Genomic DNA, 26,796 nt, shown 5'->3' on the forward strand with positions numbered 1-26,796 from the left:
ATAAGTATACAGGTATAGATACAAATGAAATGCACAAGTACAGTGTACACTTGCTCCAAAAAGATATGTTTAACGTATACACTTGTATAGCAACATATTGGTATGATCCATATACAAAGGTATACCCTAATGTGGTGTTCCATTTATATATATATATATATATATATATATATATATATATATATATATATATATATATATATATATATATATAAGATAGATGTCCTTGGGGAATTACTGTGCTGGATGCTTAAAGCAGAGGGTTATAACTAATAACACAAATTACTTCAAGTATAAATTAATAATTACTGTAACTTAAGTTTCATGCATCCCGCAATCGTCAGACAGAAGTGAGAGGATTCTTAGCTCTTCACTCTCTGTATTTTTCACAACTTACAGTCGACATCATAGACACACATATGGTACATGCTGTACCAGCGGGTTCAACACCGGACATTTCAACTTGACTATTTGAGTGCAAGAAGAAATTCATAGAATTGTACAAACGAAACCGAAATGTTGCCCTTCTGAAATTATTACATGGTGCTTAAATTTTCAGAAAAAAACGTGCCTATTGGAAGCTTGGGTCCAATAAGCTGTTAATGAGCTACTCCCTTTCGCGCATACTCATCAATCTTCAAACATAAGATCTATTTTTACATTGTCATATTTCAATATTATGATACAATGATATACTCTTGTATGTAGTTTATTACCAGTAGATTGTTTTCAAAACAACATTCTTGTATTTCAAAATTAATGATATGCTCTTTATAGTTTTGTACTTGTCACTCAAATTATGACCGTATGACTACTTGCATTTACACCTCAGGAATCTTATAGATATGATGTATTTTATATGAAGGTTGCAGTAGTTTTGCTTATTGAATGTATACTTACAAATAAGATAAAATAGCTTTGCATCTGCAACGAACAATATTCATATGGAGCCTTGTGAGATAAATTTAAAGAACATACTAGAAACTGGCTTTGCAGCTGAGACTCTTTAACGATTTGTTTTGTTATGTTTTTTTTTGTTTTGTTTCCCCATTACAGCTGAGAACTTCTAAAATTCGAGGCACTTGCTACCGTGTCGTCTTTTTCGCCATTTATAACAGCGTGGCAGGTCAAATGGTTCTTTTAATGAGATTAACCAAGGCAGAATATTTGTATATACCGTGTACACACGACTTATAGCTACTAGTCCCATGTTGATGTTATGGTTGCTGTTCCATCAGATTAATAAGTCTACTGTGCTTATCACATACGGAGAGAGTTTGAATAATACTTTATCAAAACATTGAACAGATTCGCGTTTTTTTTTAGGGAAGTCTACGATATTTACGTTTATTGAATTCAAATGTCAACGATTGTCATAAAATACAAAAATCGTCCTCAATAGTTTTCAATTTGACTTTCGTTTGTAGAAGCGTAGACGCCAAAGCCAAGAAATGCTCTGTTGTTTTTATCACATGATCTGAACAGCGCCAAAGGAATGAAAAGGTTTGCAAAACGTATTCTTTTGTTTAGGCGAACGACTTAACCAAGCACACAGCAATGCCACAACTATGTACATAGGCGCTTGATGTGTATAGCGCCCCCGTACTAAACAGCAAAGTAAATAAGATTGTTTTACGTCTGCACATACACACACACTCACACACACACACACACACACACACACATATATATATATATTATATATATATATATATATATACGCTTTGGATAACTATCACGGTAGGCTGACATAAACGAAGGAGTAATTTATAAATGTAAATTCAAAACTGCAAAGAGTGATACCTTTCACATGTTTTAGTTTCCCTTCAAATATGTCGACGAGTTTTCACATTGTGCATGTTTCGTTGTTTGAATATATATATATATATATATATATATATATATATATATATATATATATATATATATATTTAATATACTATAATTTGTTATTATTTATAACGCTCTGCTTCTAGCATCGTGTACTTTACTGTTTACACGAACACATCTCTATACTTTGACATTTACATTTATATATATAAATATATTTATATATATATTACAAAACATAATAACTTTAAGTGCAAAGAAATAATATCTTTTACTAAAGTTTCATGTATCCTGAAATCTTCAGACAGACGCTATAATTTGTTGTTACCGTATTATTTATAACGCTCTACTTTTAGCATCGTGCACTTTATATTTTACATAAGCATATCTCTATACTTTGATATGTATATATATATATATATATATATATATATATATATATATATATATTTATTTATTTATATATATAATAATAATAACACAAATCACTTCAAGTACAAAGTAACAATGCAGGCCTAAGACTTTCACTCTCATTTCTGTGGTTAGGACTTACCATCATATTGTGTATTTGGTACATGATGGTGTTGAAATTGGATAATTAATATTAGTTTTGGTGGCAACATTTTGAAACCAACTCAGGTGTTTGATTAACAGCGTAGATTTACCAGCATTGATAATTTGTACATCGCTTGCGCATGTTTGATTGACTCTACACTCTGCCACTAATTGACCATGATCCATCAAATTCCTGGTCCTTGTTCTTGAGAGACCAAATAAACTTTGATAGTTCAGCACTGTTCTCATACTTTTGTTACAGGACGAGTGCATGTGATTAGCAAAGCGCGTCTTGATGGTGTTATCAGTGAGGCCGATGTAGACCTCCTTGTTGCCTCCTGTTGAGACCTTGGCCTTGTGTTACTAGTGAAGATCTTGTGCTGTTTATGCCCCTTGGGAAATGTTGATCAACAAGTCGAAGGAACTTCTTGTCGATGTTAGTTTCCGCGTGTTTACTGAAAGGAGTTGAACCAAGTGATGTCACGTTTCCTGTCATTGTTCACCTTCGTTGATTGACTGATCCTAGCATTTTGAATTTGGTCGGTGTAACCACTTGATTTCGATGTTGTATGTAGTGGCCTTTGTATTTATCAAAAGATGCCCATATTATTGAATGTTGTTAAGATGCGTCTACTTATTGTATCAGGGACTTGATTAAGTGTAGTTAGTGGGTGTTAAGACTACTATAGACGTATATTATTTTGTCGTTTGGTTTCGAATATGGACAGAACTTGCCGCCATGCAGATTAAATGTTACGTCCCAGAAGTTTATTTTTCGGTTTGTTTCAATTGTAATTTTCAGACAAATGTCATTAAATACCCTAGTAGTTTCTTCCTTTACCCTCTTTTCCTCGCTGCCTGTAATATTTCTGAGTACACCAAACCCGTCATCTCTCAGTATAAGCCGATTTGACCTTTCATACTTCTTAGTGATGGTGTTCAGGATGTACAAACCCACGTATTCACATACTTCAGCGTCGTCGTAGCTTTTACTGCAACATCGAATAAATCCTAATTATCCCTTTTAATCAAGGGTACCATGTTGTCTCACAGAAGGGTCTTTCTTGAGTGCATTATGATATTAACCAGTTAATACGACATTATTGGGCATTTTTGCTCAAAATCAAGTGATTTGTATAGATTTGTGTTCAGGTAGACGGGTAGAAGTCGATAATAGTTTGAACCAGTGAATGACGGCTGAGCAAATTCTAGGTTAATTTACGCCTGTATGCAAATTGCATCATTATTGATTGTGTCAAGTATTTCTTTACTCACTTTGCCCATCTCACTGTTTGCCGGATTAATAAGCCTACATGTCGGATTGTACATAAAGTTGCCTTTGTGGTCTTCCAAGCTAATAAATCCATGTCGCTTAGCTTAGCTAGTGTGTCAGTAATCTAGAGTTCGCTTGTGATTTCCTTTGCTTCAACAATAATCTCATTGAAAACGTTGTCATCTGAGATCTCGTATGACCTCGTCAATTTTTCGTAAGAGATTTTTTGGACTTATGAGGGGGATAAATATCAATAAAAAGAAGGAGGAGGATAGCGACGACCAACCAGATTGTGATTGTAAATACGGCCTCAGATCATCATAAGACACACTATTTCTACAAATTAACATCGGTTGGTAGATTACGCATTGAAGTATACTTTATAAACAAAGATATGTGATAATACATACATTTTATACATAATATCTAAGTATATATGTGTGAATGTGTGTGCTTGTGTCAGTGTGTTTTTTTGTGTTAATATATGTGTGTGTTTGTGTGTATTTAAAATACGAAATCATATATGGATATATGTAATGCATACATGGCAAGACCTAATTTCCTGACTAATTTTGTACGATGCGAACGATGACTGATGATATCCTTACTCGGTAAAAGATAGCGTGTACACAAGTCCGGCGTATTGATGAACAAAACAAAATGTTGAAAACAGACCCGATTGCAATTTCGATTACAATGCACCATAGATTGATTTTGCTGTGAGATGTTAAAGCGCTTGGGGATAATTTGTTATATGGTTTCCTACCTGTCCAAAAAATGCAAACACATCGATTGCAAAAGATTGTGGAATTTGTAAAATAGACAGAACAGTATTGAATTCGTTCTTTCCAAAAGTGTAAAACTCCCTTGCGTCTCTGAATATAAAATCGCGTCTGCTACCAAAACACAAGAGAATATAAGTGTTATTATTTTGACTAAGATTTGTTTGTAGGCCATCTAAATGCCTGAAATCAGCATCAAGCAGAACTTGCCAAATCTCACTGTCAATTTCACAATCCAGTTTATTTGAATGTATACACTTAGTCAATTTGAAAGCATTTTTACATAGACTCGTTCGCAGGTTCATCTGTAGGGCACACAGGCTGTCAACAAGTTCATCTATAAGGCGAGACATTACGAATATAACTACTTGGGTCAAACGTGTTAAAATCATCAGTAAATATCCAAATACTGTCGTAGCATGAATAATTTAAATTATAATTTTTACCTTTTCACTCTCACAAATTGGAGTTGCTTATTCGTCCTTGCAGATTTACCATGACAACTGATATAGTACGGAAGTAAACTCTATTGATTGCTTTAGGAAGTGTCACAGAGCAATGACATTGTCATCGATAGTAACCATGACAACGTGTTAATACGGGGAGGATTCGAATTCAACTTTTGAGAACATAATGGCGTCTTAATTCTGCAATACTTCGATTTAAATGAATCGTCCTTAAAATATTATTATTAAGGACTTGCGACCGGTAGGTACTCCTTAATGAGAAGTGGGCTGAACGATACTAATACCTGTCATCTACTACATTTCCGTTGCTGATGAGAGAACGCGCTACGTTTTGCTGAAAGTCGTAAGAGAGAAGACCCATTTCAGCAAATTTGGAGGATTTTCCGTTCGCGAAATCGCCTTACTTCAATGTCAGCACATCAATAGTTTGTGGAAGATGTTCGAATTATTAAGCGAGGACGGAAACATATTAGCTTTGAGTCTCTTGCAACGCTGTTGCTATACTCTGCCAATATGACATGCAAGGCGGCGAGTCATAGGTTTTATATACCGTTTATACTGTGTAACATCGGGAAAAGGTGCTGAACGCACATATGTTACGTCATGTCAATGCCGTTTTCGTGTGAATCATTTTACATGCGAATTAAGGTATTTACAGACCCTATATTATACCGAGAAAAAAGGTATTTTTTTTAAATCTTCATTTTGAGGCCCTCAAAATACCAAAAATTGAGATACTTGAAATTTTTGCTTCTTTACCAAAATATAAGTAATCTGCTGTGGAAAACGCGACATGGCAAGCATATCAGTTGAATAAAGGACTACAAAGGTATATTTTTGCTAGACATGTATGGAATTTGTTTTATGCGATAATAGGATTAAATAAAAAGCTGATGCTTGTTGTTTTGCACCGTCGGTGAATTTAAGAGTGCAGTTTGTGATACATATCGGATAATAAACCTTCCTTCAATCTTCAACTACATAGAGCTACCGAGGCTTCATAAAAAGCGCAAAGCCAGCCTGACAGAGAAAGGGTTTCTGCAAAGCAGCGAGATACGATACCATGTGTTTCCAGTGGAGAGCGCCAAGCTTGCTTCGAATATTAAGTAAGGTCAAAGAATGCGCGATGCCACAACAAAGAGAGAATTGTAAGTTGAGGCAAGTTTCAATTTCGATACACCTGAGACAAAAAATACATAATTTGAGCGATGCGCCATTAAATTAATGAAAAAAATATGTATGTATGTATGTATGTATGTATGTATGTATGTATGTATGTATGTATGTATGTATGTATGTATGTATGTATGTATGTATGTATGTATGTATGTATGTATGTATGTATGTATGTATGTATGTATGTATGTATGTATGTATGTATGTATGTATGTATGTATGTATGTATGTATGTATGTATGTATGTATGTATGTATGTATGTATGTATGATGCTAAGGAAAGGCGTACGCATTTTGGATCACTTGTAACGCCTCAATAAATTGCATTTTTAGTAAATGTCATATATATTCTTTTTTAACATTGTAAAGATGTCAACGCTTAATGTTTGATGCGTAAAGGCTAGTGAATAACCTTTCGCAATTACTTTAAAGTTTGTTGTTAAAGTCGTAAAGGTCAAGAAATCACTGATATAATATCGTGCTTATCGGGAAACGGCTTCAGGCAAAGATACGTCTTTTTAAAAGCACCCGATACTTAGCGGTCAGAAAAACCACAATTCTAATTGGAAGTATCGACAAAAACATTCACTCTAGCGGTTACAAAGCCACCTGGGAGGCAATGTTGACTCGATATAATTTCCTTTATCAACATTTTCTTAGCTTTCACGACCCCTGACATTTTTCAGCGATTGTTTTACGACGCTTTCTACTTGAGAAAAGTGAGTGATATTAGCGAGCCAAAAGGAGTTGAAGTGAGTACCATAACTTCCAATTAAGTCAAAATCAGGGAGAAAGGGCACCACTTTAAGTCTATATCACTCGAGGTACACACAAGGGAATAGTAAAGCCTGAGAATGCTCCCCTGGACATCTATGTTGACTGGTACCTGTTACACAATGCACGCACTGGGTCATCTTGCAAGAGTTACTAAGGTTATGGAAATGTGGCAGTGAAAGAAGGCACTGACAGCGCATCCTCAGTTTCATTATATCACTGACGTACTGAAGTTAGCAAATTCTGTTGATTGGCAAGGACATCCATAGGGATTAGTTCGTAGTAAGACGCGCTAGATCCGCCCAAACGATATTCTGCTGTAATGTAGAAACATACTGTTTAGAACTACAACAGATCCCCAAGCAAAGTGCTAATTCTTAAAAAGCATTGACATATACTATCTTATGCCATGCTATTATATATATATATATATATATATATATATATATATATATATATATATATATATATATCACACTACTTCAAGAGCAAAGTAATAATTGAAGTCATTTGTATTATTATTTATAACGCTCTGCTTTCCGCATCAAGCGCTGTTATATCCCATGAGGACAACTATGCTCATTTATATATATATTACATATATATATATATATATATATATATATATATATATATATATATATATATATATATATATATATATATATATATATATATATATATATATATATATATAAACAGCAAAATATTGCACATGCATTGCAGGAGTAATTAATTAGTACATATGTTTAAGCTGCACTAACGTATAAAATAAATTTAACCTCCGTTGCTAACATTGTGTGTTAATCATATAGTACTGTTGCAACTTACGCTCCACTTGAAGTTCGTTTCCATAACAATATACAGCCTCTGAGAAATGCACAATTATCATTTAATTTTCTCCCAACAACTACTAATATATCATATTCTATCAGTTTTACATTAGCAGAGTCGAGCGGCAAACGATATCTCATTCACTGAGGAGTTGTGAGGATATGGAAATTCAACCTACTTTGAAAACTACACAAGTACGAATTTCATGCGAACACAATCCTGCCAGCGGAGCATGAGTTTTTATACATTATTACTGAATATACTGCACAAATGTGTTGCAAATATAACATGTACAGACCAAAGAATGTTTGGTGCATTTACAGTATGTTACTTTCAAAGAGTCATCAGCATCATTTTAATCTTCATTTTTATAAGCTGTATTTATATTTCATATAAAAACGTAGTGACGTGAAATAGTTGTATCAATTCTCCCCATGTACGTGTTGATCTATTTCGCTACAAATGGCTAAGTGATAACTTTTATTTATTTCTGGTCTCATTCAAATGCATTAAAGATGAACATACTGCTGTGTCAAACCACAATTCACATTTCAATACACATTAACATGCTCTGTATTAGTGATAATTCGTTCCTTATTCATATTTTCTACCATTTCAAACATGTTTAACAATATTAAGAGACAGATGTAATCAAACATTCTTATAGGAGTGTTCCTATACCTGTTTTGTAGCTTCCCTAGACTCGTCTTACAAAGTTCTACAAATAGTGAGATATTTCGGGGCTGAAGTCAAATTGTGGCAAAGCTAACTGTATGAAACATTTTTACCAGTAAGGGAAAACTTAATATACTTATATACTTGGCAAACATAGCCAACCAATCATCCCTCGAAACATAATATAGAAAACTGCATTTCTTATAGCAGCCTGTCTGTAAGACAGAGCATTGAAAGTTGTAGACTAATCGAGAATGAAGCTTTTGGGAAAACGCTTGAAATTAGTAACCTTCTCATGTAACGATGTTAACATATTATATTTTTTAGATCTGATGTTTTAGAAACATATGCAAATGATTCAAAGCTGCCGTTTCATTTTAAAAGAAGTGTGCGAACTTTTCCCTAGAGCCATCCGTTGCTATGCCTATTATATAGAGACATGGAGTAAGCACTCGGGTAAAACAGATAACTGTAAAAGCAACAACTTCTCCGAAGTATAAACAACCATATTAGGATTAACCCGAATAAACCGCGCAAAAATCACGTAGAAAGTAACAGATGAAATCGTCAAAAATGATTTATCAATCGCCTGTGATATTTATACTAGCCATTCGCCCACATAGAACTGAAATGGCTTAAAGCAACAACATGCACACTGTAAATCACAAATGTTCATCTACGATGTAAGAAAACAGATACGGGGGATAACGGTACGTGTGAAAAAACCAGTTTCTAGTAAGACAATGCTAGAATAAGTAATCAATGTGTGAATCAGTGCCAAGAGCTATCGAGTACCAATGGCTTAATCAATTGCAAGTTGCCCGAAAAGCCGTCAACGTGAAACAAGTAATTTGTAGAACCTACATCTGAACACGATAAGAACCATTGCTTAAGGTCTATTTAAAAAGTGTAAAACATAGGTGCAAACAAGTATCAAATCTTTATCACTGTTTATAAAAGCATTAATTGGGAGTTATATATATATATATATATATATATATATATATATATATATATATATATATATATATATATATATATATATATATATATATATATATATATATATATATATATTATGTATATATATTATATATATCTCTATATATATATCTCTATATATATTAGAATGATAAATCGATAGATACGACGTCGAAATATCTAGGAGACAATGCTTCCGATGAATTCTTGATGCCTGAGTCTCTTTAGCGCCAAGGTTGTATTCGTAACCATGGACAAACGTTGCCTGTTTGCGGTCAATGAACAGGGTAGCCTTCAATCAGCCATCTACTAAAACATACGAAATTCATGTGTCCTTCTTTGTCACGCAATAATTAACTGACATTATTCTCTTACTGAATGCTTAAAAATAATTTTTTTGAAACAGAAATTCCCTGTGTCGTTTAGATCAGTGTGTTTCTGGCATAGGCGTTGTAAATAACGGTGTTCAACAGTAGACGATAATCAGACGACAAAAGCACATACAACCTAATCGATAATGTTTGCATGATATCTCCGATTCACTGTAATTTACAACCTCTCACTAGTTCAACACCCATTTTCAAATATGTTTTGTAGAAATTACAGTAAATGTCATGGCCATCTACTCTCTTTTCTTCATGTTGGACCAATGGTTTTCAAGCTTTTCCGATTTGAAAACGCCAAGATTATATCAGGCAAAGCGCATCACCTGCTTCTTCCCACGGATCCAAACGAAATGCCAAAGGCAACAATACTGACGTTACGTGTGTGTAATAACTGATGCGATAGCAACGTCAACTCGAGGTCACAAACGAGAGAACGTCACGGTGAAGCGGAAATGAGCCGTTTCTACTGTTCGAATGGCATGTTACCATGGTAACTTGAGAGGTCAGCTGCAATTTCGAACGCTAGTGTAACATCTGAAACATTGATGTATTATTTTAAATGACCAAAGAACCTAGTTGTATTAACTCGTTTACGGTATATCGAAGTCTAATAAATTTCTCTATGTTTACAGCGAAGGTTAAGCGTGCCTTGGCATAAATGACAGTATCTGGACAATCAGAAAATAAAAATACATCAACAGGGCAAAACGAGGAAGTCGACTAGATAATGTTTCATTTTGTTTTATTTGTTGTGTACTGGATTGCTCCTGCTCAAGTGGATACGTCCCAATGATGGCATTTGGCATTAGGCTCAATAGTAAAAAATTAAGACTTGTCCCGGAAATTATCATATTCGGACCGAGCAGTTAACCAGTACATTGGCCCGATACTTTATTCGGCCGCAAACTACCAAGAAAGCATGCAACTTGAAGGCACCGACTATGATCGGCTGATCAAGCATTAGTCACGCGATACACTGAAAGCTCCATAAGCTGTATCTTTCGGCTATTTTTTGCAGAAGTTTTGTTTTGTGGTTTCCCTACACTTTCTGCATTGAATCCCTAAACTGTACTTTGATGCCAAGTATTTAGCATATCAACACAACCTATATGAGTATAATCTCCATTGTTTTTGTTGAAAATTGTATTCAAGTCCGGACTAGATTTCATTTGTAAACAATGAACAACGATCACTACTCACATACAAGCTGTGTTGACAGAAAGAATACTCGAAATTGCTGCATGACAAACGGATTAGAGTCAGACACGGTAGTTGATATTCAGAAGCAGAATACTGAAAAACTTTCCACAAGTTACAGCTTATGTCCCTTTAAGCACTCCAGGAACATCGCCAATAAAAGTCCCTCGAATAGCCTCGTTTCTATGAAATTTTACATCAAAAATACCACATACAAGCAAAATCAGGTCTGAAAAACCCTTGACCTGGAAGAAGAAATTTGTGACGGATTCTCAATGCTTCAAACGGTTATTAAAAAATACGAAGTGGAATACATCGCATAGTGAAAAGACACAAAAACACGAGTAAACCAACAATCAGAACTAACTCGCAAAAGATGGTGAAAGTCAATATATGAGAGAAGAAAAAGTAGCCATTGAGGCGCGCAATCTAGTATTTGTGTAAGATACTCGAGGGATGCGAGCACACGTGATGTGCACTTTGCATCAGCATCAATCTCTTCATGATTTGTATGATTAAGTTTTTAAGGAGCATGAGCATTTGAGCTATACATCATTGCAAACAAAAAATTGCTTTTTTTTACAAATAAGTCTTCGATGCCTGAAATTTTGTCACATCTTGTATACCACCACCTTTGCTGCCACTTAGCCCACACGCTGCTCCATCGCAAACATGTAATATTTTGGTGAAAATATTTCGGATGCACCGATTAGGATCTGGCAATCACGAAACGTAGGGGAGATTGTTGTAACTGTACTCTATTCACGATAGTTTTGAATATTTACAGTTTGGAGTGCACAAAGCAACGCACAAGCTTTTGACTTCAGAATGTTCCGTATTGTAACTTGGTAGATTTTCACTTTGTTTATAACACAAGTGCCTTGAAATTCAAGTCGTGTCCCTTCCGGTCATGTTGACGGTGTGTTCGGTTGACAATGAACATGTGACGTAAAAACAGAAACAAATCGCGTTCTTCCTTGCATTTCTGTGTTATCATTTTCTTCCAAGGAGATGAGAACACAAACCACAGCATATCCAATTCGGATGCCGTTTTTTCCTTTAGGCTAAGATCATGGTTAAATCTCTCCTAACCAGTAAAAGATATTGCACATTTCCCTTTACTACTTAACACCTTCTAGACGTACTATTTCATTAATTTAAATCTTAGGATAAGATATTTGCGTTATTCAAAAGGATGACAGAATGCAAAGTTAGCTAATCATATCGGTAAGGCGTGGATAACCCTCCGGACAGGCAAGCACTCGTAAAAACAGACGATATTATTCATTTATCTCTAAAGATTAATATAGATATCGTTATATTTATCACGTGCTCTATATGTTTGTACTATATTTGAGCTAATATGCTGTTTATTTAGATAATCACTATTGTTTAATGTTTGTATACTGTAGTGCTTTGGTTTGCCATGTTGTATATTACGACTCATTAGAACTAAATTAATTTTGTTAGTCTAATATATAATTGTACAGTATCAGATAATGTTGAAATAAAGAATAAACTTATGAAAAAGTGAGTATGAGAAAACTCATCTCAACATACAAACATGAAACGTGTACAAAAACAGCTATTTACATGCTGATTAAAATTTTCCGATTGAGATATGTCATGCCTTTCGACCTTTAGACTTTTTCCATGAGCAGCCTTTGTATGTTTCTACAGCTTCTTACGTGAAACCGACTTATCTAGTGTCCCTTGTTTGTCAGCCAATCAGTAGAACTGTCCGGATGTGTGATTGACGCAAAGATAAGTGAGGCGCGATATTGAATTCTGTAATTGCATCGCGCTTTCCAACAATAACAGACACGTTTGAATCAGACTGTGTATGTCTTCTTTAACTTATCCGACACTCAACCAGCAGTCACACAATTTTGAATGATATATAATATTTCCTCGGTAAAAATATCTTATTTACTGAAAAATTTTGCTAACATGTCATAATGTCAGTCTAAGTCATTCATAAATAAATAAATAAATAAATAAATAAATAATAATAAATAAACACACACATATTATATATATATATATATATTAGTGTCTGCGTATATATATATTAATATATTATATATATATATATATATATATATATATATATATATATAATATATATATATATATATATATATATATATGTGTCTGCGTTATATATTGAATGTTCACAGCATAGATTAGATAGAATATTTGGAAGTCATGTTCAGTGTTGATGCCTCAAGTGTAACTTATGTAAATAGGCTCTTACTTAGCAAGAGCCTCTGTCTGGCTAGAGTTCACTGACTTTCCCTTGATATCTTGCTAGCGGATGTCTTAAATTAGCCGTTTATTACAGGAGGTAAAATCATAAAGGCCTTTCATGCTGCAAAGGTGAAAGTTGTCGGCCGCATAGACCATAGCGATCACATCGAACCAGTTAGACCTTAATCAATGCGATGTTCAAATGATAATCATGGGTTCTGCTCTGAGGCTCAAAGGTAATTGCATATTGATAGCCCCTTTACAGAGTATTTCGCGAAGACGTCAGCAACTTGCTTGCCTGTATCGGTCGGTTTTTTTTCCATTCTATATTAAGAGAGTAAATTAGATTGCCCCTTTAAAATCATGCCCCTTCGCAATGAGAATGCAAAAACTACGTTTAAGTATTTTCCTTTAATGTTTTAGTTTGGTTATAGCGACTTCATATTTCCGTCAACATCAAGAGACAATGGTTTATTACTCCTATATAAACATTTTACCCTCTTTACGATTCACTAAATATGTATCAATCTAGGTAAACATCACATACTCGTATCAATCTAAATAAATCATGATATAGTTCTTTCAACGTTTACGCCAATGCGCCATTATGTATTTATGATGTATATATTGAGACTTTGGTCCTTTATCATGATCGTCAGTTAATGCAAATTTAATACTGTTGTTTGTTTCACATAGTTAACAAAATTACTCTTTAGAGGGTATATTGACGGTGTATTTAATCAATTATAGGAGGACAGGACTACAAAATATTTAATTCATTAGAAAAGAGGAAGACCATTTAAAAAGTGGGAATAGTTGAATAATGGAGAACTTTTCATACTAAGTATCCTTTGTAACAGAAAAGATACGGGCTTTTCCGTCCACACGATTAAGATATGGGTACATGTTCGTAGAGGTTAAATATAAGAGTGACGCAGCTTCTGCAATATTTTTATGGACATATCAACTCACGCTTTCAATATTTTATTTGTACCGTGGTTATTTTAATGGTTTCCATTCCCGTCAGCATCATAATGTCGTATGAATATATGACATACATTTTCGGCCGTCATAGAAAACAATTTTTTAAACACATCGGGGATAACAAAGATAACTCGTAAATTTCTTTGGTTACGTCAAAAGATGTACATAAAAATGCCTGCATTTATCAAAGTTGGTATTTATTAATATGTATGTACGTTGATATGAGGGTGGATGCGTGGGTGGGTTGGTAGTTAGGTGGGTATGTAGGTAGGTATGTATGTATGTATGTATGTATGTATGTATGTATGTATGTATGTATGTATGTATGTATGTATGTATGTATGTATGTATGTATGTATGTATGTATGTATGTATGTATGTATGTATGTATGTATGTATGTATGTATGTATGCATGCATGCATGCATGCATGTATGTTATAGGGTTATTCACAAAATACGGCCCTGTATGGACGAGGGCTCAGTGAGTGACGTATTGGACTCGCCTTCGGCTGGTCCAATACGTCACTCACTGAGCCCTCGTCCATACAGGGCCGTATTTTGTGTATAACCCTATTATTATACACCTCCCTCCATTAATCGTTCGTATAAACTAATACTATGGTAAATTTTGAGGGATGCGGCACACGCGATATGAGTGAAACGCGCGCGATTGTTGAAATAAAATTGCTACGTCAAAGGTCAAACAGGCGCGTCGCGCGTCTCCCGTATTCGGGACTCCGCGTACTATACAAAATACGGAAAGTTATTGGACTGTCAAACTCCCATACGTTACGGCAGTAGGTGTATAATAAATGAATGTATGTATGTATGTATGTATGTATGTATGTATGTATGTATGTATGTATGTATGTATGTATGTATGTATGTATGTATGTATGTATGTATGTATGTATGTATGAATGTACGTACGTATTTATGTATCTATGTACGAATGTATGTATTTATGTAAATATATGTATGTAAGCTTAGGCATTTATGAAATATACATCCATTTTTACGCATGTCCTTGTATTTGACGACATGGCATGAGTATTCAATGTAGTTATTTTACAATCTTACCAACCAATCATTCAGTCTTTCGGATGGTTAATATATGTATATAACTGTCTCTTTCCCTCTTACTTCTCTCGCTGTTACTTTCTACCAACCCTATGCAACTACTTTGTACCTACTCAGAAATCCTCTTGTCCACCAATCTACAGATCTGTGTAATCCGATAAGTCAAATGGATTTTCCGTTTAAAAAGTATGTTGGTGGCTTCGAAATAATGATTCCATGCAAAGAGTCCCCTGAAAGCGACACACATCTTGAGAAAACGTCAGGACAATTTCTCGAGTCGCTAGAATTTCAAGAATGTTCTGACAACGCAACAGTCCTTGCGTTGTCGGGCAAACGTCTCTGTCTCTACGCCATTTTGCGATAGGTAACTAAAACTTCGAAGATATTCCTAACACATTAACCTCGTTCTAGCGTTCGGTTGCGAAAGGCAAGGTGCAACGTAATTACCTACGTCATCGGCGTGATATCGGATCCTGGCATTACGATATGCATTTATCTGTTTAATTTGAGCGACCACAGTGCAATTCTGCCCCTTGGCGATAATCGCTCCTTCGTTTTGCAAAACACACATGCTAGATTACCCGAGCTACGCGGGATTGGGTCTCAACGCTGAATATCCAGCTGGGTCTCTGCAAGGCAGATATTAAAAATACCACTCCAACAAGCCTGCTGACAGAGGTCGAGAGCTGTCTTCTGAATAGACGCGGTTTAATATGGCTTGCATCGCGACCTATGTAATCAGCTCAAAGGAGCGATTAAACACAATATAAACAAACACAACGTTACGGTGCCAGAAATTATCATTATACAATGTGACATTAGCACTAATTTTCTTCTGCATCAAACGAATCAATTATCTCCAAGATAATCATGCTGGTTAAATAAATTATTTTTATGACTTCAGTATCCTCTATTCTGTTCCCAGTACTACCGACTCATATCGCATCAAGAATATCGCTCACTTGTTCAGTCTTCTGTAATCTGTTGTGCAAATACTCAACCTTACCTGATCAGGGAAACTTAGAGTTCTCGGCGTTTGCTTTGCTTCTCGAAGTTTACCTGATATTCTAACGTTAAACAGCGGCAACTAGCTGGCATTAAACCGAAAATTTGCCATGGCACAATTTTCTATAATGTTTTACTCCTAAATTATCCGCTTAATTTTCTTCAAAATTATCATATTTCTCAGGACGTTCTCAGCTTGAACATTCAAAGTATTGGTGACATAGATTGGTGGCCAAGAGAATACGAAGAAAGTGAGAAATGTAAAGAAAGATACATCTACGACTTTGCTATGTATCGTGAATATCCTTGAAGTAAATTGCATTATGCTAACTGTCCAAGGAGAAACATGAGGACAGAACAAATGACAGGTAATAAGATACAGGCAAGGCAAAAAGTTATAAACAGATTTATAGACAACCATGTGTATGTATGTGTTACGGAATGGTACAACTCACACGAGTCGAAGGAGCCTTTCTTCTCTCGTTGCCATTTTCCCCTGCTAAACGACAACTGAGTACGAGCCTTCGGTGACTTCACAGTTGGCGTCCATTTACTACATTCATCGGCTTCTCACTGTCAGTAATATGTAGGACGATTCCAACTGGCTCTTCAAAATTCCCAACGCCGATACGAAGAGGTGTATTTTTCGAGGGTTTTGAACTGTCGACATAGACGGCGTTCGAGTATCCGGAGACTGCCTCTCGTTTGACGTCTTGTAATTTCTCCTGTTGCAACGGCACAGAGTTTTGATGCCTTGCGTTCAATGCGCAAGTGCAGATATGCAAATGACTGTTCGGTGGCGGATTCGACAGAGAGGAAAGATGTTTCTTAACCCTTCGCAGTGTCCACAAGTGGTCTAATCGCACTGATTGATCGCAAGATATGGCAATCATTAATTAAGAGCTCTAAGAGTAAATTGAAAATGGAAACGTTAAATCCACCAATCAGTGAACACTTCGACGCCCTCGGTCATTCTTTGAATAAACAATCCAGATGAAATCACAAGCGTGCAATTTATCTGAACTGTCAAGAGAGAAAGCAATTGAATGATAAGTTTCCATGTCTCTCTGACGTCAATCACTCTATTTCATAGTAGTGAGATCGCAGAGTATATGGCATGAAGTTTTAGTCATAAAACTAGAAAAAATAATCTAATATGCACAAAAATTTATTTAATGCCATTTCAATTGACTTTGAAACCGTATCCTGACAAGCAAATTTATATGCCAAGGGGAAAAGTAATGATACAAACGAAAGCATCCATGTGTGAAAACTGCAATCACTCTGATGCATATTAAACGTCAAAATTTGAAAAGCAATGTGAGGTTGGTCCGTATTCCATTAATGCCTTTTCGTGATTCTACAATGTTAAGTGCAAATTAACAAAGAAAGCGTGGAAAAGGTCTGAAGCTGGACAATTGAAGAAAAGTGTTCTGGTCAAAACACGATTTCCTAGTATGCCCAAAGGAGTAAAAAACAATATCCAATATTTCGCGTCAAATAATGTTTACTTCTTTATTTCCATGACGGATAACGATATCCCAGAAGGCACATATAGACCTTTTTATTGAAAAGCAGGAAATACATAATTGAACGTCGAAAGAACATAAAAACTGTCTCGATAGTTAGGTAGTTTGAACACCTGCCGCCGCCACGACCACTGGGCAAAATGCTTGATATACAACAATATATACACATATACTGATTCTGTACATGTGTCAAATACATTAAGTATACAGTACGTATGCTAATAAAATGCAAAACTACAGTGTACACTTAGTGTGCAAAGATCATCATAGAAATACGCTATGCATATCAACGTATTGGAATGTTCCATATACAAAAATATACGCTGCATATGCAATTAGTATTGTGTTCCCTATATGTCAATATATGTAAATATGCTAAGTGCATATCAAGCATTTTGTCCAGTGGACGATTTTATATTGGATATATTCAAGGTTAATAGATAACTCAGATTTAATCTCCACATGTATAACTCTCAATGTGAATATTCTAGAAATAATTAAGCTATCCATCTTCCTTATCGAGGGTCATATGCAAACCAAGAAAGACAATCCTTGCTACTGTGGTCTTAATTCGTGGATCAATTGAAACATTACTTCACAGGTGCCTTGGTTAATTAATAATTTGTCAAGCTTGGTACAAACTTGGTGTGGTTATGATTGGTTTGCGGTGCTTTTGTAAAATTACCGGGGATTACAAGTTGCCGAAGGCTATGGTAATATTTTCGGAATCTTTAGATAGGGTTGAGGATAGACTGATATGAAGTTTGACCACCAAAGACAAGTGTTTTTGCAGGAGCGAGTAGTTTTTGGGACTTTGGAAAGGGGTTTGGAATAGATTGAGATCATTACAGTGTAAATGTCTTCGGATAAGGGTACCTATCTCCAGTTGTTCATGACAAGAACTTAAAAAGCGGCAAGGGAAAATTTGACGATGAGATTCAGGCCTACGTTGAATAATTACGAGATTAGGTATCGTACTTTTTCCCTACATTTACCAAATCACGCATAAACGTAACGTTGTTGATTTTGCTGCAACATTTTACAGTAGAAAACAACAACAAAAGCAAGATATCTGGAAAACAAATTTAATATATAGTGTGCTAACGTCCCATCAGGAAGTATTAGTTTTATTGGTGCACCCAAAAACTTCATTGTATCTGTATCACACCATACGTTTTCAGATATCTCTGACCCATGTGGCTGTTTTGAATCACCAATACGTTGGGCTATTTCTGAGAAGGAATGACCTTTGCAATACAGCTGAACAACCTTTCCACATACTTTGATTGATATACATTTCTGATCGACCTCCTAATTTCTCTGTTGTATCATTTCTGTGAGTAAATTTCATTTCGCCAGTGAAACTGATAGCTGCTGATTACGCATGAGCATGGCACTTCGTTTCTAGACATCATGCTATTTGTCTTGTGGTTTTATTCAGACTGTTAGATGTTGCAACAAACACAGTAGCCTTTACGACTGATGAAGTAGAGTTAGGAAAAAAGTACTAGTAATTACTCAATATACAGGTAGCTATATCTCAACGCCGTTTTCCTAGCCGTTCAGTAATACAAAAGCAGCTCGTCTGAGTAATTGGAGGCATAATGCAAGTTTCGTAGATGTATGATAATGGTGTTATGACCTTTCAGGTATGTTCCTACTTATCATTTACATTGCACACACGATTCTAATACCATTTATTATTTGCACTTCTAATCAATAGAAAACAAAATAATGATGTCAACAGGTAACCTAAACACTTTTGTTATAATCACTTGTATTATCTTGGCTGACGAATTTTGGTTTTAATTATGTTTTCCAAGACGTTCGACCCTGATATGCTGCAAACTATTATATCGTTCGTCCCTTTGTTACACACAGCTTGATGATTTTAAATTAAAATTTCATCCAAAGGTGATGAAAGTTTGCCTGCAATGCGCCATATTAAATCAAAGCAAAACGAGATCTCTTTCATGTTATGCATACCTTCTGTAGTTCACAACTTTGATTTTCAATTTTCGAGGGTTGTCGCCTCAAAAGGTCTGAAGGCAAATACGTCTTAATCCATAGACATTTAAATGAAACATCTTTCCAGCCATCTTTCCTTCGAACGGGTGCGTTCTCCAGACTACCTGTCTCACATATCTATTTGAACGTTTTGTAACCTGGCCTTTCTCCTATACGATATCAACCTGATCATGGTTATTTTAAAAGCATTGCATCTTATGCCTAAGCCGTTCAAGGTATTTCCATAAGTCTGTATAATGTTCTAGCCACGAGTGAAATGAATGTTATCAGTAAGACACATCGTGGACGTCTCGTCTTGGTACTGAGTCTCCAAATGCGTTATCTGTGCCGATTTCACGATATGGAACCGCAGCATATTGCACGAGCGAGGAAGTGTATATTCTATGACCTTCAACGTCAACAAACAATCGTACTGTAGAATTCAATTAGTCTTTTCTCATTCCATTTGTCCTTGACTGTGATACAAACTTTGCTCTCAGCTGACAAGGATAAGGCTGGTACATTAACCCCATATAAAGCCATTTATTGTCTTTGACGATCACGTGGGTTAAAGACATTCGGACTACCGGGTCACCTTAATTAGGCTATAACGTTGATGAAATCGACTGACAAACATGGACGGGTGAAGTTTCTACGCAAATTGCCCTAGTTGAACAATTTTCCAAGAAATATTGCAAAAAGTGACTTTGGGAGAAAAAATGACCTTGTAGTGTAAACCATAAAGCATGCTGACTTGATATTGACACATGATATGCCGTTCTTTGCTGTGCCGATATGCCTCGAATGTCTAGTATACGCTGTGAACTACCGATGGAGGAATCGTTGCCGATTTTAGTTCGGGATCACGGATATAAAAGATATATTCAGAACACCTATTTTGCAATATTAAGCCATGAACCTGTTACATATAGTGTAGGCGGTCGCTGCCCATCATCAAAGATAGGCTGAATGTATCCAACGCTGGCGGGTTCGTCGCCCACGACAGGCAAGATGTCGTTTAGAAAGTGTGCTAATGCTCATCGACATTTCAGACCGCTAATAGGATTATTGCTGAAACTTGCCAATAAATGACTACAGCTTCATGTTCTTCTCCCTAAAGGACATTGAGGTGTGCGGCGATGAGCTTTTCAACTACATATGTACATCTGTATACCATGTTGCTATTGTTGACAGCAAGTGAATTCTGGTCCAGACTAGCATTCAAATGTAAATAAAGACATTGCATTTTACACGCAGACACGATGTTTTTTGCAAAGTAGATAGTTTGAGTTTAAGCATCCTTTTGGGGTAGAACAAGTAACTGCAGTAGACATAATAACAAATTTATAAAAAAACTGTGTAAAGGTCATCAAAAATACAGCAACTGACCCTAGTCCTTCAATATTTCTGCAGTAAGTGAACGAATAACATCAGTCAGTACGCTTAAGTACAGCACAAATTGACCACGGTCTAGGTCGAGTGTGAATCAAATTATTGAATGCGATTTCATTTTTGAGCTAAAGTGACTTTTCCGTGCTAACACAGCTGTATATTCGGCATAATTTTCTGTGGAACAAAAGGAACGCACAAATTAGAGTACATTTTACTAGCGTATCCTGACAACATTTAAAGAGGTTTAACAGTATGACGTGTGAGATAAAATGTTATAAGGGAGTTTCACTATAAATGCAATGACATTGTATTTAATCTAAGCCAGAGCGTATTATCTGAAGAAGGGGGGAGGTCTATTACTTTTAACAATTCAGAGAAGCTACTGACAGAAATTATTCATGAAGTTAACTTTAAAAAGCAAGCAAGGCCGAAAGTCCCAAGATCTGTGTTACGCAGAATCCTTTCTTATCAGTATTAAGGTTAAAGGTCGGTCAAAAAGTAGATGTTGTACCAGATTGAATAAAAAATGCATTTCCCCCCGCTGGCTATATAGATATATATTTACTCAGACAACTATTACAAATACTCTTTCCTTTACAACGGAAAGCAATGTGAACCTTTGAAGTGTTAGACCACAGAAGACTAATTATATTACACTGTCTACGTATGTGGTGAATTCTTTCTCGCTAATGATGGAATACAACACCCGTTGAAAACCAGAATCTGAGAGTTAAATCTCTAGACATTCTTGTACCGATGTGTGTTTGCCTATACGTATAGTGTTTCGGATGCATGTGCTTTGGGTGTTTGTATCGAAGTCTTTGTGTTCACTATGGCTGCATGAGATTCAAATCACCTTCTGCAAGATGATCGATAAGACGAAACACAACAGGTGAAAGGAAACCCTGCCCTTGAATGGAGATTTTCTGAACCCACTTCTAGGGGGAATTTAACTTGAATTTCGAAAATGAAAATGTATGCAGTGTCATGGAGTCTGATAGTGAACTAACCGCCGGCAGTTTCGTGCATCCCGTGTTCCATTAATGCGTTACTGGCGTCTGTATCAGTCGATGCCTTTAAGACTAGCTCGTCCTTCAACAGCATATGTACAAGACATTCGCGTTGTAGACTGATTTAAGTGTTTTCTAGTGAATGTTAACAGAGTCACAATGAAGGAGCGGTGCATAGTATCAAAGATGAGGCCTGAAACGGTGCCATAGACTATTACATGTAGAATCGTTCAGCAAAACAACTGATATTTCCGTTGTGTATGCACGTACGTAGGTTGTCTTATCAGAACGCACTCGTACACAGTTGAAAGTAGGATAATTTCCCGTTTTTAGCTCTCAAAGTATCTGCGTGCCCCTATTTCCCCTGTTTACCTTTTTTGTCATTTTCCATATCTCGATCTCTGTCCACCCCCTCCCGTCTCTGCACATGCCACTTAGGTTTATTCGGCTCCTTATGCCGGAGTTTATCCTCGCCACAAAGTATAACTTGGCGTAATTATGATGCTAATGGACAATAGCTAAATAATATTGCTACCCATCGATCTAATAATGAACAATTTACAACAATATCATTTTCACAAGTATAATTCGAGCACATCAAAGAGAAAAATCCGAGAAACTTGCTTGATAATAAGCATTGTTTTTGATTAAAAGTTTGACTGTCAGTCTACATGATATAAAACCCACTTCTTCTTAAGTGCAAAGCAATTATCCTACGCCTGGTGATCTCGATTTTGAACTTCTCAAAATGCTCGTGATAGCTTTTCGTACTATCTATCCTTTCCAAGCCACTTTTCAAAAACGAGGTTAGACGCCATCTGGAGAATATCACTGACAGTGGAACGTGTCTGTCTTCTGTGCTTTGGGGAGAAATACATGAAATCGTCTACATACATGCTTCTCTAGTCTAAGTGTCGCCTTGTTAGCAAATACATGATGTACGCTGAGCTTGTCTCGGCAACGTCAGTTTTATTTCAGTAGCTGTATCTTTTCAACAAACTGAAATTGTGGATTTCCGAGTACAAAACTCGCACTTCATCAAAAACGTATATACTAAGGCGAACAGTGACTTTGGTTTTACGCACAAGTAGTTCGGCATGGTAGCGCTATTTGATAAATATACGTGCAACGATAATTGGAATTTAAATGTCAGGCTGCAATGGGATATAGGCAATCAAGGCAGACATGCTGAAATTAAAATATAATATTACGTTTTGTAAATCTATCTTGCTTTTAAATATCAGGTTATTCAATACCATCCTATCTATGGGTGGCATTTGTAATCACTCATAATAACGTGAGCCATTAGGTTTTCCCTATACACTTGCTTATATCTCGAAATTAGATACATGCGTCAGGCTTTATTTCATATCCAATTCTTCTTCTGTCTGATAATTTATATTTATTAGTCCCTTTTAAATCAGCAATCATCATTTGCCCTTTTTGCTACCGACAACAGTCGGAAACTTCATTAAACTAATTAACTCTATCTAAATAATGCCTCGGTTATGAAAAATATGATTATACACCTCCAAACGTCACTAGCGAAAACTGACAAATTCAATATTGCGTTCTTTGCAATCGCTCAATTGGAATTGGCGTCGAAAGTAAGATTGTGGATGGAGGTGAAAGAAGATCATGGCACATCTGATAAGACTCTGACTTTGTAAGGAATGGCGAGCTATAGTTATAATCTGCATCTTTTGTGTGAAGTTGTTTCAACTTTTAAAGAGAAAATGCTGAGAGAGAGAGAGAGAGAGAGAGAGAGAGAGAGAGGAGAGAGAGAGAGAGAGAGAGAGAGAGAGAGAGAGAGAGAGAGAGGAGTGGGGAGGGAGGGAGGGAGAGGGGAGAGTGACAGAGGTAGATAGAGACAGTATACATACATGCTGTACAGGCAGACAGAGAGAGAGAGAGAGAGAGAAAGACAGAGACATTCGAAGAGAGAGAGTCCTTTAAAAGAAATATATGACGAAAGGTTTTCACAATGTAAACCGTCATGACTCGCACTAACATGCGAAGAAGTAAAATGTACATATATTTGATTTGGATTCAGCAAATGTTTCATTCAATCAATTCGTCTACGTATATTTGCCTAAGTTGCTGGCCAAAGTAATAGTACGCGAAAGGTCATCCAAAAATGTTGGGATAAATACACGTCTTATTTACTGTGACGTACTTTACCCAAAGACGTACCCTCCAGCACTTGGCTAGGTCAGCCCAAATAGGCACGCATAAAATTAAGGAGATGAGTGAATGGAGAGTCTATTGCTAAAATGTTATCCAAAGAAAGTGGTTTAGGCTATCAAATGCCGAGTTTGAACATTTATTGATAGAGGAATAGGCGAAAAGGTTAAAGGTCACAGCAAGAGTTTGGGACAAATTGGGTTCTGCTACTAACTTCTTTCATCGAATGATCAACCATGCTAGCCAAGAAATATGCATGCTAACAATAAGATAGGCACCTGAACATGAAAATTGGCTTGGAAGTAACCTCATCCCACCATGTTTTGTAGATACCAACCTTTATGGTTTTTGGATTATGGAACCTCCAAAAATAGTTCAAAATGACAAAAATGGCTTTTGTCGTAAAGGTATTACAAGCATGTTGTTTATATGAATAACGTACACTTGAAGATTGATCGATTCAATGTTTCCACTACCATACATGTCTACTTATCCGGTATTATTTCTATTCGAAAACGCAAGAATTGGATGTGTAGCAGAGTATTGTGTGGAGATCTATTGCAGTGCCAGATAATGAGGGCGCTCTTTGTTTTATCTGTTGGCGGTCTTTTTTCGATTTAGTTGAGTTTCAAGAAAAGATTGGAAGACGTCATAACATTGTACCATTTGAAGCGAAAGCCGAATACATAGCCAGAACTTTTAGCATTGCTTACCAAATGTATTGCCAAATTGTATTCTTCTTTTACAAAATTTCTCTGTCTAGTCATAGATGTTGTGTCAATATTGAAGTACACATTACGCGGATTCAAACATTAAATATCATTTTACCAAGCGTCGTCCAAGGACCAATACTTTCAGTGGTATTGTCTTTTTTGTAACATTTCATCATCATATTTCAATATCACCTCTTAATACGTGACTCTAAAATTATTGACGGATGGTTCGAATTTTGGTAAAAGAGGTGGTTTTATGGCGCAACTCTCATAATCTGACATCGTACGACCGTTTCTGTCATTCGAAAGGGGCGCACTGAAGGTGTATGTATTATCGTTCTGATTGACAATTTTCTCAAAAAGTCCACAAGGCAAGGTACGAACGCAGCACCCTAAATAGGCCATGCATGCGCTAATTGGGTTTAGAAAGTGTCCGTGTTCCCACGCTCAAATTATATGCATGTACTCATGCACTGACGAACTTTCGAATTTCGGATCTTAAAAGTCAGTGGCAATATATACGCAGACTTCTTCAAAAGGATCAAAAGGCGGTACGCGTAGAATCGCTAGTTACAAATTTGGTCGTTTATGATATGTAAAGAGCGCAGCGATCTTATTGACTAGGCGGACATTAATATTTTGAAGGTACTTCCGACACGTTTGGCTTTCCAACGGTCGAGGTTGACTCAAAATGAGTGTTTACCCTTTGATGGGGTCAACAAGGCTAGTGTGCCAGTGGACCTATTAATATTATGGTAGTGCAACCGGCGAATGAGGCATTTATAGTGTCTACGAAAATACGTTTATCCCATAATTATAAAATTGTAATAACTTTAATAAGACTAGTGTAATGTAATTGCGTACTTTCCTGAAACTAGGTTTCCTTTTCGAAACACAGAATAGAATACTTTGAGAAGACTATCAGAAAACGGCGAGGTACAGATCAAACCGTTAGATAATGGAAGTGGAACAGCAGTTCTAGACACTGCTAATTACGTAATAGGGAAGCGTCAAAATAACTCGTCATTCAGTGATACCACACAAATTTTATGACAGATGACTTAGAACAAATAACAGAGATAAAACCTTATGACAGAAACTTATGACACAAAACATGTTGACGAGAACATATATCTACATTTCAATCTAGTAAAAACAATACGATCACTACCTTGAACACAGTAGAACAAAATTAGACATCCTAGCATCCCCAGTAAAGGAACAAACTTCAAGTGGGACAACATAGGAATACAGACAATCTATCGATTATTCCACACAATTTATCCGCTGAAGACGAATTTGAGGCGACTGATTAAGAAAGTACGGCAATTTTCGAAAAAAACGGCGTTAAAGGATCGTAGTGTTATACAGTCTCCTCCACTCTGGAGTAGAGACTGCACTGACGTTCAGATTACAGCTGTGTCTCGCCATGGCCAATCAGTTCTGTACACAAAACAGGGAAACGTAAAATACACTTTTAAATATACAAAACACACTAAACGCAAACAATTAAGATATGAATAATGTGTGGAGTTGCTTTCCTTATTACATAGATAAATATTTAAGTGCTAATTCCTCAATTGCAACGACAAAATAGATTTATTACATTTATGGTTGACAAGTATTACATTTATGGGTGATTTTTTTATTACATTTATGGTTACCATTTATTACAATTGTGGTTGGTGTTTTTATTACATTTATGGTTGAT

The 26,796-nt window shown here is 36.0% G+C and overlaps 1 protein-coding gene across 3 annotated transcripts in view; it reads right to left on the reverse strand.

Moving 5' to 3' along the window:
- Positions 1-26,796, reverse strand: part of LOC139134905 (tumor protein p53-inducible protein 11-like) — a 137,003-nt gene that overhangs the window by 52,441 nt on the left and 57,766 nt on the right. Inside the window, exon 1 of one of the 3 annotated variants that reach the window (XM_070702020.1) lies at positions 16,706-17,010. The exons of the other annotated variants lie outside the window; for them this stretch is intronic. Within the exon in view, the coding sequence (XP_070558121.1) occupies positions 16,706-16,740 (35 nt within the window). The 5' untranslated portion in view covers positions 16,741-17,010. Of the gene's footprint in view, positions 1-16,705; positions 17,011-26,796 lie in introns of those variants that run through there. 3 annotated transcript variants of the gene reach the window in all.

This window comes from Ptychodera flava, chromosome 1 (assembly GCF_041260155.1).
Source record: "Ptychodera flava strain L36383 chromosome 1, AS_Pfla_20210202, whole genome shotgun sequence".
Classification (NCBI taxonomy): Eukaryota; Metazoa; Hemichordata; class Enteropneusta; family Ptychoderidae; genus Ptychodera; species Ptychodera flava.